This window comes from Elaeis guineensis, chromosome 11 (genome assembly GCF_000442705.2).
Source record: "Elaeis guineensis isolate ETL-2024a chromosome 11, EG11, whole genome shotgun sequence".
Lineage (NCBI taxonomy): Eukaryota > Viridiplantae > Streptophyta > Magnoliopsida > Arecales > Arecaceae > Elaeis > Elaeis guineensis.
The window spans coordinates 90,004,411-90,019,535 of NC_026003.2; the positions used below are offsets into that span (position 1 = coordinate 90,004,411).

Sequence of the window (15,125 nt, forward strand, 5' to 3'; positions counted from 1 at the left end):
GTATGTAATGTATGTATGTATGTATGGATTTAAAAGTATGAGATGTCCAATGAACACATAATTTCCTACATAAATATTTTATTGGACATTGCATGGGGTTTTAATAAACAAGCAGTTAAAATTATTATTTTCAGACAGATGCAAGGATGATAGAATAACTTTTGGTACAAGGTCCAGATTTCATTCAGTAACAACATGAGCATAGATAACTTCTAATGACCTTATGTTGCAAGTCATATGAACCGCATGGAGGAAGAGATACATGAAAGTCATAATCAAGAACTGCAGGAATCATCTTTCCCACCACAAACCTTCACAACTTAGATCATGTTGACAAAGAATATCTATTTTAGTTGAAGCCTTTGTCCAATTTGTTATGTGGATCCTCATTTCTGATGAAATCCACATCCTTTGAAAGGAGAGCCAACACAAAGATATTAGATCTAGCTTTTTTTAATTCTTTTTTACGGCTTACGAGTACATATTAGTTAGGTTACCTGTGATCTAATTTTATCTCTCTAGACTCCAATCAAAGTGTTACAACATTCTCCTTTGTATGCATATGTTAAGAAAAAATTATATGTGTAACTTAAACCTTAAGAGGCTGCATGACTCTATAAAGTTAGATATTTTTTTAAATGATAGAAATATTTGAACAAATGGCATTCAACTGACTAGACAACAAAACATAAATATGTTACTCTGAAATTGACTAGCACTAACTGAATAACATGCGTGACATTTAATAAGAAATCTAAAGTCTGAACAAAGACATCCAGAATAAGTGAGAATGAAATATTGGTCAATATAGCATGAATAAATGTAAAAGATAAGTCACCATCTCTAAATATTAAAAATATTTACCCCAAAAGATTGAAGGCATGTTGTTGAATGCCATCTTCTCTAAGTGCACCTTTTCTGCAAAAATAAGAATGTAACCATATCAAGGGGAAAGATTTACATCTCCATCGAATTACAGGATTAAAAGATGACAAATTACCATAATGGTCTGCTTAAGGATTGACCTGTGCAGCAAGTAACATCTCAATCACTCGTGCTTGCTGATCCAACCTGTCTCTGAGTTCATCTACATTCTCTTTCAACTTGTCATTCTCCAATCGAGATTATTTTAATTGTTCCCCAAGTTGATTGAGCTTAAACTTGGAACTTGAGGCTTGTTGTGGCTTCGGACCATGCCCAAGTCCTTTAATGTATCCAGATCTCTTTCTAATACTTTGTCACAAATCTCATCCACAGTCATAGAGTTTCCTTCAGTTTCAGACTCGGCCAATAACCTTTGCATTTCATTCTAAGAAATAAAAGTGGTCATATGATTAAACTTTAGAAATTTAAAAATACATAATGCATAAACAAAATGTGTGCAACCAGCAACAATTTAAAAATACATTTCATTCAGACTTGGCCAATTTTGATTCTCCTAGTTGACTTATATAACACTCCTCTGCATAAGAGTTTGTTCATACACCTGCTGAATTGCAGTAAGTGCGCTTGAACAAGATAATTCTGTTACACTCTTCTCCATTGAGCTCTTTTTGTGACTAATATTGCACCAAAGTCAATAAATATATCAAAAAAGTAAAGTGTGATTAATAATATAATAGTTATAATTAATGTCTCTTACAATTTCATGTCGCACTGCTACAAATGCCATAGATCCTGTTTTATGCACCATCTTTGCCTTTGCCCGATTTGCAGCATTGATTGAACAAATTTCCTTCAACAGAAATAGAATACAAACATCTTTCAAATATTAGTAACTACTCTTTTCGTTAGATTAGTCTTTTATTTCATAAATGATGTATTTCGCATATGGATTAATAGAAACAAAAAAATCAAATTTTGTTACCACATAGTAATTGGGTAGAAGATGATAGACATTCACATGAGGATCAGACCAATAGTCACACAGCTCATCCCAATTTTGTTGAGAAACATTGACCAGTTTCTTTCACCTTGCTTCTGCATCAGAGCTGAATTTCAAATAATGCTTTCGTAATGTTGACCTTGCATCCTTACCATGTGCTTGCATCCTTCGAAGTACACATTTTGATACTTCCCGTCTTCTCTTAAATTCTGAATCTCCAATTTGCTCTGAAAATTACATAAACAAAAAGAGAATAAAGCCAAAAGCACTATCATGCTATTTGCATGCAGCAACCTTCATCTATAAGAAACGAATAACTTGTGAAGGAATTGGTTCCCACATAAGCAACCTGAAAATACCCCAATGTCTACATGTTCATAATAAAGTTCTGTAACTTTTTACGAAAATTTCATAAGAAAGCTCTTACCTCCAACCTATCAAATGCAGAATTTAAGTCATCTTCATTTAGATCCTTAAATCTTTTAGGCACATACATACATTGACGAGTAACAAAACCTATTTCATTTGTTGACTACATACATAAGGAATTTTGTTGACTACACTCGATCAAGTTGTCTCCCTTGATCTACATCAATCACTACTGTCAACTTCTTACCTAGTGCTTTTTTCATTTTACTCAAAAGACTGCATGTAGGACCACGGCCCTTCCTCCTGGATGTAGAATCTATAAACACTTGAAATATAACAAATAAGAATTTTTGTGCTCCGCAAACAAAAGGACTTAGTTAAAAAATAACTACATCACCTTGTGCAGAATTAGACACATTAAGTATTGCACTTGGCTCATTTGGTGCTGTAGAATTGGGCCTACTAGGTGGATCTACATACTCAATATCGGGTGAGTTGGATGATGATTGTTGAGGCAAAATCACAGATGGCTCATTAGGAGCCGTAGAATTAGGCTGACTCTGTGGCTCATTTGGAGCTGTAGAATTGGGCTGTCTATGTGGAAGTTTGGAGCTGGCCCTAGTTCGGCATTTCAATCTGGGAACCATTGTCAAGTATCACTGCAAATAAATACTTAATTAAGTTAGTACAAATATGAATACAAGCAGATATGTCATCAAGTTAGTACAAATATAAAATAGTGTATAATCATTTATTACATGAAAATATACATAGTAACTATGCATCTGCATCAATGTCACTATCTTGATTATCATAAGGACTATGTCCTCATCATCACAATATTCTGCCAATGTTTCATCTTCTAAATCATCATCTGTGAAAAATTCATCGACCTCTTTACGTGCTCCATCTATTATGTATACTACATTAGCTTCAATAATATCTGGATCGACATCATCTCTAAGCAAAGGTCCTACATCTAGATTTTCAACCATTGAATCATTCTCAGCTGCCTCATTATCTTGATACACTTCATCATGGGTGATTAACGTGTTGTTAAAATCCATGATTTCATCCTGAACTTCTAAAACATCAAATATATGCCAATATTGAAATTTTTGCACAACTCGCCAATTTTTTCCTAATTTGGTATCATTAAGATAGAAGACTTGTTTTGCTTGGCTAGCAAGTACAAAAGGATCATTATTAAACCATGTCTTGGTCATGTTAATACTAATAATCTTGCCATCTATTTGCATGCTAGACATCTTATTCCAACATCAAACCAAATGCATTTGAAAAGAACTACCCGCTTATCTCTTATATATTCTAACTCTACAATCTCATTGATTACGCCATAGTAATCAATGACATCATCTCCATTATTTCCTTTGATAGTTATCCCACTATTTTGACTTTTACGACGGTCATCACGATCTCTTATATGAAATCTAACACCGTTAATAATACAACCAGCATACTTTCTCACACAAACATGAGGTCCACAAGCTAATGAATATAGTGCCATTGTTGCTTCTAGTGCTTTTTGGTTGAACAAGCGTGTCATCTACAAAAAGTTAAGAAATATTTAGTAATATATAGTTAATGTAAATATGTACTCAACATTATGATAATTTACTTACGCACATTTAAACCATGATGGGAATTGGTCCTTATGTCTGCTCTCTATATTAATTATACTTTCTCTCTTATGCTCCTCCAAATGCTCTCTGTTAAATAGCACTATAATTAATATAAAAATATATAACCATTGATTTTTATGTTTAAATACATGCATTAATAAATACTTACTCAAGATAAGGCTCCAACTCCTCACAATTAGATAGCACATACCAATGAGCCATCTCGAGTTCATTGGGTGACATCTGAACATATTTTGCTGCTCTAAGAGATCTAAATCTATTGAGAGAAAATGGATAATCCACCATCTTCTACTATGTCACAATTTCTTTCCTCTCTATTAAAATAAGTTTCAATTCCACGAAGACAAAATGAGCAAAAAATCAAACATTCATTAATAATGTAAGCCTCGGCTATTGAACCTTCAGGATGAGCTCTATTCCGCACGTTTCCCTTAAGATCTCCCAAAAATCTAATGAAATAAATAAGCAAATAATGTGTTAAAAAATTATTCATTTGCTATCTCAATGAGCAACCAAAAGCAAATTGTAGTTTAATTGTTCATATTACCTTTCAATAGGAAACATCCATCAGAACTGTACAGGACCCCAAGTATTACCTCAATAGGTAGATGAATTGCCAAATGCACCATGACATCAAAAAAGCAGGTGGAAAAATCATTTCAAGCTTGCAAAGGATCAATATAATTTCTTTTTCTAATTTCTATACTTTTTCCACATTAAGTGTCTTAGAACACAAGCATTGGAAAAAATCCCCAACTCTGCTAGTGCAATACACACATCCCTTTGCAAGCATCCACGAATACCAACAGGAAGTATCCTTTGGAGAATAACATGACAATCATGACTTTTTAAACCCATGATTTTCCTTCATTCACATTCACACACCGAGAGATATTTGAAGCATAATCATCCAGGAACTTCACTGACTTAAAAAACTCACACAATATTTGCTTCTTATTCTTAGTTAAAGTGTAACAAGTAGGTGGAATAATATATGAGCCATCACTTCTCTGCATTAAGTGTAATTCTTTCCTTATATTCATGTCCTTCAAATCTTGTCTTGCCTTCAAAGTGTCTTTTATTTTTCCATCAATGTTTAATAATATACCTAAAATATTATCACAAATATTCTTTTCTATATGCACAACATCCAAATTATGCCTCAATTTCAATTTTCTCCAATATGGCAAGTCAAAAAGAATCCTTCATTTAGTCCAATTCAACTCAGCTGGAGAATGTTTTCTCTTTCTACTATTTGGATGCTTTCCATGTGCATGTCTTTTAAGCTTGCCAATTGTTGCAATCAAGGTTCGCTGTACCGGTACCGACCCCGTACCGGTGAAATTTGTTTAATGTCGGTACGCGATTCGGTACATACGGTAATATCGGTACGCTTCGGTATGGCGTACTGGTACGAGACTAGTATGGTACAATACAGCGTACGGACGTATGGCATTCCATGGTTGCAATACATCATCCCCAGATAACTCTTGTGGTGGCATTCGATGCTTAATTTTTCATCAAACTTTTACTTTTTCCCAACTATGATCATGTGGCAAGTATCGTCAATGCCCCATGTAACAAATTTTACTTCTTAACTTGTGAGAACATGTCTGATAATTACAAACTGGACATGCTATATATCCTTTTGTACTCCATCCAGACACATTATTATATGCTGAAAAATCATTTATAGTCCACAACAGTGCAGCATGCAATTGAAAATTTGATCCACTGCGGCATCATATGTCTGCACACTATTTTCCCATAAGTCTTTTAATTCATCTATCAAAGGTTGCATATATATATATATACATATATATATATATATATATATATATATATAATCTTTTTCAGGTGCTAGGGGCCTGGAATAAGCAATGACATCATAAAAATTGCTCCTTCATACATTTCCAAGGCGGCAAGTTGTACGGCACCAAAATAACTGGCCACATACTATATGATGTACTCATATTACCAAATAGATTAAAACCATTAGTAACGAGGCCAAGTCTAATATTATGAGGATCCACAGCAAACTATGAAAAATCATTGTCAAATGCTTTCCAAGTTTTTGAGTCAGCTGGGTGTCTCAACACCTTTCCATCATCTAAATGCTTATCTTTATGCCACCGCATCTGTAAGGCAGTTTTTTCTTGATATAAAAATGCCTTGCAACCTTGATTTTAATGGAAGGTAACGCAATATCTTATGCAGCACTTTCTTGCCTTTACCATCATTGATTTTCCACTGAGATGTATAACAAATAGGACACTCTTCATGATTTTCAAACTTCTTCCAAAACAATGCACAATCATACTTGCATGCATATATAGCTATATATCCTAAACCCAACCCACGCAACACATTTCTTGTGTCATAGTGGGACTTAGGAAGTGTCTCCCCTTCTGGCAATGCTTCTTTCAATAACCAAGCAACATGTCAAATGATTTGTTACTCCATTAATTAAAAACTTTCAATGAAGCAACTTCACCAAAAATAACAAAGTTGAAAACTTGGAACAACCGGATATAATTCTCTTTCAGCATCCTTTAAAATTTAGCAAATGTGTCTTGTGAACCATCATTTACATTACGGTCAGATACACCATTCTTAGGACCCATATGATAATTATTTATGAAATTTTCAAAGTCATCCAGCATTTCGTGGACTCCATCATCCTCTCCATCTCATTATGTGTCATTCTATCACTGTCCATATCATCATGATCATAAAAGGTTTCATATGCCCTACAAATTTAAAGGTTGAATGCTCTCCATGAAATATCCACCTAGTATAATCTGTATCCATCCTCCGTATCAGCTAATGATTATGAACCACATCCTGACTCTTCACATACAAGTTCAAACAATCAATACATGGACATCTGACCTCACACTCTTTACCCATATGATCACTATAAATTCCATAAAGGCTTGAACTCCCTTAACATACTGTTCAGTCCACTTTTGTGCAGTCATCCAACTCTTATCCATCATGCAAAGATATGTAACACATGAGATAATAATTGCACCTAAGTTCTCTTCACACAACTCTTCACTTTTTGCATTCGTTCCAATCTGAGATAAAAAACCATCCATAAGAGATCATTTCTTTATTAAAGCAACTTTTGAATTAAAGTAACTGTCAAAGTAAAGAGGCTCCAATAAGACACACATCAAAGTTTATCCAAGTACAAGGGGAGTGAAGGCAAAGACTGAAGTCGACATTGGTAAAACCAACAAAGATCTAAAATTTACTGCAAACAGAAAAGGTATCTCCAATATACTCAAAAATATTGATAATATAATTAAAAATTAACCAACAAATAGATTGAAGGAATGTAAAGAACTAGAAAAAGATTTGCACATTTCTGTCTTGTATCATTTGCTTTTACAAATGGTTTAATCCTCAAAGTACAATAGTTGTTTGCTTTTAGAAATATATATTTCATAAGAAATAGGTCATGTCAGTCGACACAACACTAACATTCTGGACCAAACATCAGCAAATGGCATGTATACACTAAATATAAGGAATACACATCTTAATTTACTACAATCCAGGGTCTAAGATAGATCCTCTAAAATAAGAAAAATACTAGGAGATATAGACAAATAGAATGATGGTGGACCACAATGGCACAACCATCCACAGGTTATGTTACAAACATTTGAGATAGGCATGTTCTAGCTCCTGATATTCTTGTAAGGTGTTAGGCAATAAGTAACTATTTGTTAAAAAGAAAATATAAAGTACCTGTGGGTGCATCATGAAAGGCAAGGGAGTATCTATGAGGGACTAAAATTCTGAGGATTTTCAGATACCTGAAAAAATCACTATAAGCAAATTCTGTTATTCCAAAGAGCCTAGAATCAGGGAAGCAATGCCCACCACAAATTTCATTCATTTCTATCTTCAAACTGAGCAAATGTCATTTTTTCATTATCATAGTAACTTTCAAGTCTTGTCCACTGTACAATAATTAGTTTCCAAATTACATTATTTTCCTATTGAAGGCCAAGTATACAACATCCTGAATAGATGTGAACCTAATTTAGATTTGATACATGTTTCAAAGGAACAGGTCTAAACAGAATGATACATGGTTCAGGTCTGAACAAAATTCTCAACCTAGACTAATTTATCAGAGAATCTATTTACTACAAAAACATGGCATGAATCAGTTTCCATGCCTTCATGAAACCTGAGCAGACCAAGTTTGTACTCACATACCATAATTGCTCATTTATTTACAGATAGCAACAGAAAGTGATAGTCAAACTGACAATAGTTCATGCAATGCAAAAGATGGAATGAGCTGACCTACTATCAGACACCCAAGAATGCTCGGTAGTGGGACTACCAATACTCCTTGGTCCGACGAACACATCCACTCTTTCAGACCGAAGTCATTCCTCCCAGTAATCAGGATAGCTATTTGAGGACATACAGTGAAAAAACATTCTTTGCGACAAAAGACAAGTGACATAGAGCACTTTAATAAAACTATACCTTCAGCTTAACAAGATGTTTAGTTCAAGGTTTACGTTTATCCCTAACTAAGGACCTAGATGTTATCAAACTTTAAATTCTCAAAAGCCAGCAGGTAATAATATGCACACCATGTCAAGGAACTCTATCTTGGCTATTGTTCTCCATATCTAACTCAGAAAAATCATCAACAAACAAACAAGAAGATCGAACCCAAATCCTACCCAAAGACACATTAAGACCAAACAGAACAAGCAAAGCATATCTGAGATCGGACTAACAAAAAATGAAACCGATAAAATGGGTATGCATCAGGAATTGTGTATTTGTTTTATCTACGTTGGTGCTTTCTGATCAATCCAAGAAAGAAAAACCAAATCAAGGAAAGAAATGAAAGCAAGCTCAAGTTTTTCAGTAATAAGCAAATCAAATCAACAAAAATCCTTCTTGGGTTTGGATACTGCTCATTTAATTGGCTCCAAAGATTCATCTAAAATCCAAACAAATACATAAAATTATAAGGAAACAAAGAAAAGAAAATGAAAAAAAATCTAGGATCGAAATCTTTGTGATATTATGGAGGAAATTAAACCAACCGACCACAGATCGAGCTTCCAATGGGGTCATTCGCGAGAGAAAAATAGAAGGAACGCACTCAATGGGAGAAGATGCGGCCACAGTCACAGGGTGGCCACAAGTGCTGTGGGCGCCGAGGGCCTTGTAGTCAGACTGGACGGTGTAGGCCTTGGAGCAGCGGGCGTAGACCCACTGCTTGTGGCTGACAAGGTCGCCGAGGGTAGTGGGGAGGTCGTGGGATGGATGATGACGAGGAGTAGCGGAAGTGCTTCTTGATACCAACGTCGTGGGATGGACGATGACGATGAGTAGCGGAAGTGCTTCTTGATGCCGACGAGGTCGCCGACGGCAGTGGGATAGACGGAGGAGAGGGCTAGAGCATGAGAAGGAGAGAGAGGCAGAGGCAAGGGGGGAGTTACGGACGGAGGGAGGGAGAGAGAGAGTGGGAGTCGTGAAAAAATTCCTTGGCGCGTAGGCTGTGCGCCAAATATGTTCCTAATTGGCGTCCAACGCACGGTCGGAAAATTAAAAGTTTTTGACGATGCGAGAAAATTTGATCATTAATAATTTTAACCACAAAAATTTGGTTGACAAAGAAAATTTTCTATCGACTAAAATACAACTGGTCAGAAATCATTTTGGTGGGCCAGCGTGCACATTTTGCCCAACCTGGTTGCCAATTCTTCACCAGGCATATGAAATAGCATCAATATGTTTTTGATCCAAATGGTTATAATTTGATCCGTGAAGAATGTAATTTTTTTCAACCAAATTATATTTTAATCAGTAATATATTTTTTTCTTATAGTGGCTAAACCACATATCATTGCACTCATCCAAACCCATATATACCCATGACTTACATGCTCTCGTCTTCTTTGGACTTATACCTAACCCAAATATGGATTAGCTCCTCAAAGATCATGTCTTCTAGGCCTTAAGACCATGGAGGACCGAGCCTCCATCCTAGGATCAAATTGGTCCTAGCTCTAGAACTCAAATCGATCTTAGACTCATGGAGCCAACACCATGACTCCTCACCTGGCCTCTCAAGACTTGGAAGCACCACACTTGAGCTTAAATTGGAGCAAATATGAAATTGGAGCAGATGGATGTGAAGACAGCATCCTTACATGAAAGCCTAGAAGAAAGGATCTACATGAAGCAACTAGCTGGTTTCATGCAGACTGGATTGGAGGAAAGGGTATGTCTACTCAAGAGATCTCTCTACGATTTGAAGCAGTCACCTTGCCAATGGTACAAAAGATTTGATGCTTTTGTTTTGAGCCTTGATTTTTTTAGATGTGAATATGATAGCTATGTGTATGTGAAGAATGTGAATGAGGATGATGCACTATATCTATTTTTGTATGTGAATGATATGCTCGTTGCTAGCAGGAGTGCCAAAGCAATAGATGGGCTGAAAATTGCATTATTTTTGGAGTTTGAGATGAAAGACTTGGGTCCAGCCAGGAAGATACTTGAAATAGAGATTTGCCGAAATAGGAGCAAGAGTATTCTCCACTTGTCATAAGAAGGATACATTCAGAAGGTGTTGGAGAGGTTTAGGATGGATAAGGCCAAACCGGTTGGAACACTTTTGGCGAGCCACATCACTTTCGAAGCTATAGTGCCCCTAGACAGAGAAAGAGAAAGACTACATGGAGAGAGTTCTATATGTCAGTACCATAGGCAGCATGATGTATGCTATGGTGTATTGTAGGTCAGACATAGTACATACAGTAAGCCAGATGAGCAGGTGCACGGCAAACCCCGAAAGGAGCACTGGAAGGCATGGAAGTGAATCTTGCGGTATCTTCAAGGAACTTAAAGGCTTGATCTGATTTTTGGATAATAAGATGGACCTAGGAGGAACTCCAATATCCCAAGTGAGTTTTCAGATTCATTGGAAGGGTTTTTTGATGCTAACTTTGCAGGTGATTTAGATACAAGGAGGTCTACTATAGGTTATGTTTTCTACATATTTTGTGGACCTGTTTCTTGAAGATCAACCTTTTAACCTATCATGATCTTGTCCACCATAGAGGTCGAGTATATAGAGATTATATAGGCTGCCAAGGAGGTTCTTTGACTGAAGAGACTTATTATGGAGATGGGGGTGAAGCAGAGTACAGTGGTGCTGCATAGTAATAGTCAGAGTGCTTTGTAGTTGGTTCAAAACCCAATCTATCATGCATGCACAAAGCATATAGATGTGAGGTACCACAAGATCAGAGAGCTGATGGAAGAAGGTGAGTGAGTGCACACAAGTGTTTGGTCCTAGGGTGGAGGTTCGGCCCTCCACGGTCATGAGGCCTAGAAGATATGGGCTTTGAGGGGCTAATCCACATTTGGGCTAGGTATGAGTCCAAGGATGGTGAGAGCATACAAGTCATGAGTGTACATGGACTTGAATGAGTGCAATCACACGTGGTTAGCATTGAGTTTTTGGATTTGAGTCAAATTTTAGGGTGCTGAAATTTATGAGTCACTTGTATATATATATATATATATGTGTGTGTGTGTGTGTGTGTGTGTGTGTGTGTGTGGGTGTGATCATTCTTTGATGAAGTGAATCAGATTGTTTTCTCCCTACTCATTCTCTCTTCTTTCTCCCTCTCTTGTGGATGCTCACCTCTCTCTCTCAAACCCTAGCTGCCACCCATAAAGGAGAAATCCTAGATGCCCTAGGGTTTTCAAGCTTAGAGCACCTCCATCAAACTCTAGCCGCCTGCCTCATTTGTCTCCCCTCTCTTGCCGTCCCCTTCTTGGGTTTATTGTTACTGGTTCTAGATATCCATGCTCTTGAGAAGGTGCTCCAACAATTAGTATTAGAGCTTGGAAGAGCGTAGATATGAAGAAAGATCTAGTGGAGCGCAAGGTGCAGCACAAGGCAGCTAACAAGATCTCTTGTTTGTTTCTTCTAGGATCTTTTCTTCTTGTTGGTTTTAGATTTTCAGAACCTGGTGAGGGCATTTACAAGTGGTAGTAGTCAAGAAGAAGAGCCCCATAAGATTAGGTTGTTTGGGGAGGAAGGAAAAAGAAAAGTCTTCAAGCAAAAAATCTGCAGCACATCACTTCCAAGTTATTCTCTTAGATCTTCCTTGTGGATTGTTGCATTTTTTGTTAGATCCAGCCATGGCACGCAGTATCAAAGTCAACTTTGAAAAGTTTGATGGAAAGAAAAGCTTCTCCATATGGAAGGTTAGGGTGGAAGATCTTTTGGTCCAACATGAGTTGGATCTGGTGTTGGAGGAGAGACCTGATGGGATGACAGATACGCAATGGATGCCCTTGGAGAAGAGGGCATGTTCAGTAATTAGAAGATGTTTAGTGGACTCGATGTTATATTCAATGCTAGAAGAGAGGACTCCTAAGAGATTATGGTCGAAGTTGCACATCATATATATGAAAAAAAATATGTACAACAAGTTGATGTTGAAGAAGTGATTGTACGCCTTCAGATGCAGGAAGGTGGAGACATCATGGCGCACATCCAAAAGTTTGACCAATTAAATAATGATCTGATGAACCTTGGGGTGAAGATGGATGAGGAGGATAAATCATTGCTTTTGCTATGCTCACTGCCCTATTCCTATGATCTATTGGTGATGACGCTGTTATATGGAAAGGAGACATTGTATATGAAGACATTGTCTCAGTATTTAAATCTAATGAGCAGAGGAAAAAGTTGACCAAGAAAGGAGCTCCCTAGGAGGGCCTTGTTGTAGGGGAGAGACTCAAGAGAGGGAAGGATAGGAGTGAGCATAGGGGGTGATACAAGTCCTAAAAAAGTAACAAGGAGGCAAGATGCTCCAAGTGTAAGGATGCAGGGCACTTTAAGCGGGATTATCCGCTTTGGAAGAAGTGCAAGAGAGAAAGAGAAGGGACTGATTTTCTAAGTTCCATTAGTAATTTAGAGGACTTCCTCTTGGTGGTTTAGGAAGGATCCACGGTGTATTGAGGATCCAAAATGGCAGTCGCAGTGGTGGAGGAGTAGCAAGAGGCCCAACAAGGCAGCGTTGGGTAGCTGACCTCATTTTTAATTTTGCTTTTTGCAGGTACACTAGGAGGACTCAATATTCAGGTGGAGCACCATCCAGAGATGCCTTCACATATGAAGGGAGGTTTGGCATAAGTTTAGGGCCAAGGGGTGCAAAGAAAGGAGAAAAATTTCAATACCAATGGCAGTTTCGCACTGCACAAGTCGATGCAGATATGTGGCAACCAAAAAAGAATGGCTCTGAGGAGATAGTGTTATATGCATCGATTGTAGTGAGAGAGGATCTTGAAACTTATGAGGAGGCTGAGGTAAGCTAAAGAGAAGATAGGTGGGTCTAGAGCATGACAGAAGAGCTGCAGTCCCTCCAAGATAGCCTAAAATGATGGTTGGTGCAGCTGTCCAGTAGAAGGAAGCCTACAGGATGTAAGTGGGTGCCTAAATGCAAAAAAGGACCTTCAATCCAAGGGGAGGTAGATGTCTCAGAGGCCTCCAAGGAAGTTCCAAGACTAAAGGATTTGGAATTGGTGATGGAGTTTGCACAAAGTGCTGTCAAGATGCACGGCGACAGCAGGTTGGTGCAGATGGACCGCGCAAATTTTACCAAGCTTTTGGACACCAAGGTGGAGATTGTTAGCACAGGTGTAGTGCTTCCAAGCCTTGGGAGGCTAGGTGAAGAGCTATGGTGTTAACTTCATGAGTCTAGGATTGGTTCGGATCCTAGGGCTAGGACTAGTTTGGTCCAAGGATGGAGGTTTGGCCCTCCACGATCTTGAGGCGTAGGAGACATGGGCTTTGAGGGGCTAATCCACATTTGGGCTAGGTATGAGTCCAAGAAAGGTGAGAGCATGCAAGTCATGGGTGTACATGGGTTTGGGTGAGTGCAATCACATGTGGTTAGCATTGGGTTTTTGGGTTTGAGTCAAATTTCAGGGTGCTGAAATTTGTGAGTCACTAGTACACACACACACACACACACACACACACACACACACACACACACACACACATATATATATATATATATATATATATATATATATATATATATATATATATGTGGGTGTAATCATTCTTTGATGAAGTGAATCAAATCTTTTTCTCCCAACTCATTCTCTCCTCTCTCTCTTTCTTGTGGATGCCTACCTCTCTCTCTCAAACGCTAGCCACCACCCATAGAGGAGAAACCCTAGACGCCCTAGGTTTTTCAAGCTTGGAGCGCCTCCATCAAACTCGAGCCACCTGCCTCATTTGTCTCTCCTCTCTTGCCACCCCCTTCTTGGGTTTATTGTTGCTGGTTCCAGATCTCCATGCTTTAGGAAGGTGTTCTAACAAATGGTAAGTAAAAATCTAGATTAACTACACCGATCTCAACAAAACTTGCCCAAAGAATAGCTTCCTACTCTTGAGGATTGACTAACTCATTGATGCCATCTCAAGACGCCAACTGTTGAGTTTCATGGATGCCTTCTTAGGATTGAAGCAAATCTGGAAGGCATCTGAGGATGAGGAGAAGACCACATTCATAACTGACAAAGATTGTATTGTTATAAAATGATGCTTTTCGGCTTAAAGAATATAGATGTGACGTGTCAATGCCTCACCAACAAGATATTTAAATGCCAGATTGGCTACAACATGAAAGTCTACGTCGATGATATATTCATCAAAAGTATAGAAGCAGATCGGCATATTGTTGATCTGGAAGAGACATTCGCCAAGCTATGATGACACCAAATGAAGCTCAACCCAAATAAGTGCATCTTTGGATTAGCTTTGAAAAAATTCTTTGATTTTATGATGACCCAATGAGGAATAGAAGCCAACCTGAAGAAGATCTGAGCACTCCTTGACATGAAGTACCCGAGCACCAAGCGAGATATTCAAAGCTTATCAGGTTGGGTTGTAGCCCTCAATCGATTTATTTCTTAGTCGACTGAGAAGTGCCTTCTTTTCTTCAAGGTGTTGAGACAAATGAAGAATTTTGAATGGTCAGAGGAGTGCAGAAATACTTTTGAGGATCTCAAGTGATACCTCAGATCCCCTCCACTTCTCTCCAAGCTGGAAGAAGGTGAGCTGTTACTTTTATATTTGGCTATTTCACCCAATACTATTAGTTTGGTTTTAGTTTGAGAAG

The 15,125-nt window shown here is 37.8% G+C and overlaps 1 protein-coding gene across 13 annotated transcripts in view; it reads right to left on the minus strand.

Moving 5' to 3' along the window:
- The window catches only part of LOC105035211 (uncharacterized), a 49,296-nt gene that overhangs the window by 12,418 nt on the left and 21,753 nt on the right, over positions 1 to 15,125 (minus strand). Inside the window, exons 1-8 of one of the 13 annotated variants that reach the window (XR_012135407.1) lie at positions 9,013 to 9,427; positions 2,652 to 2,913; positions 2,502 to 2,570; positions 1,868 to 2,112; positions 1,643 to 1,735; positions 1,487 to 1,559; positions 1,001 to 1,309; positions 865 to 918 (exon numbers count right to left, since the gene is read on the minus strand). Coding sequence is in view for 6 of the 13 variants with exons in the window: in XM_073245834.1 (XP_073101935.1) it covers positions 1,970 to 2,112; positions 2,502 to 2,570; positions 2,652 to 2,901 (462 nt within the window). In the remaining 7 variants the exon portion in view is untranslated. Of the gene's footprint in view, positions 1 to 864; positions 919 to 1,000; positions 1,310 to 1,406; positions 1,560 to 1,642; positions 1,736 to 1,867; positions 2,113 to 2,501; positions 2,571 to 2,651; positions 2,914 to 8,244; positions 8,890 to 9,008; positions 9,431 to 15,125 lie in introns of those variants that run through there. The other 12 variants (XM_073245834.1, XM_073245831.1, XM_073245832.1 and 9 more) reach the window with 12 other exon arrangements.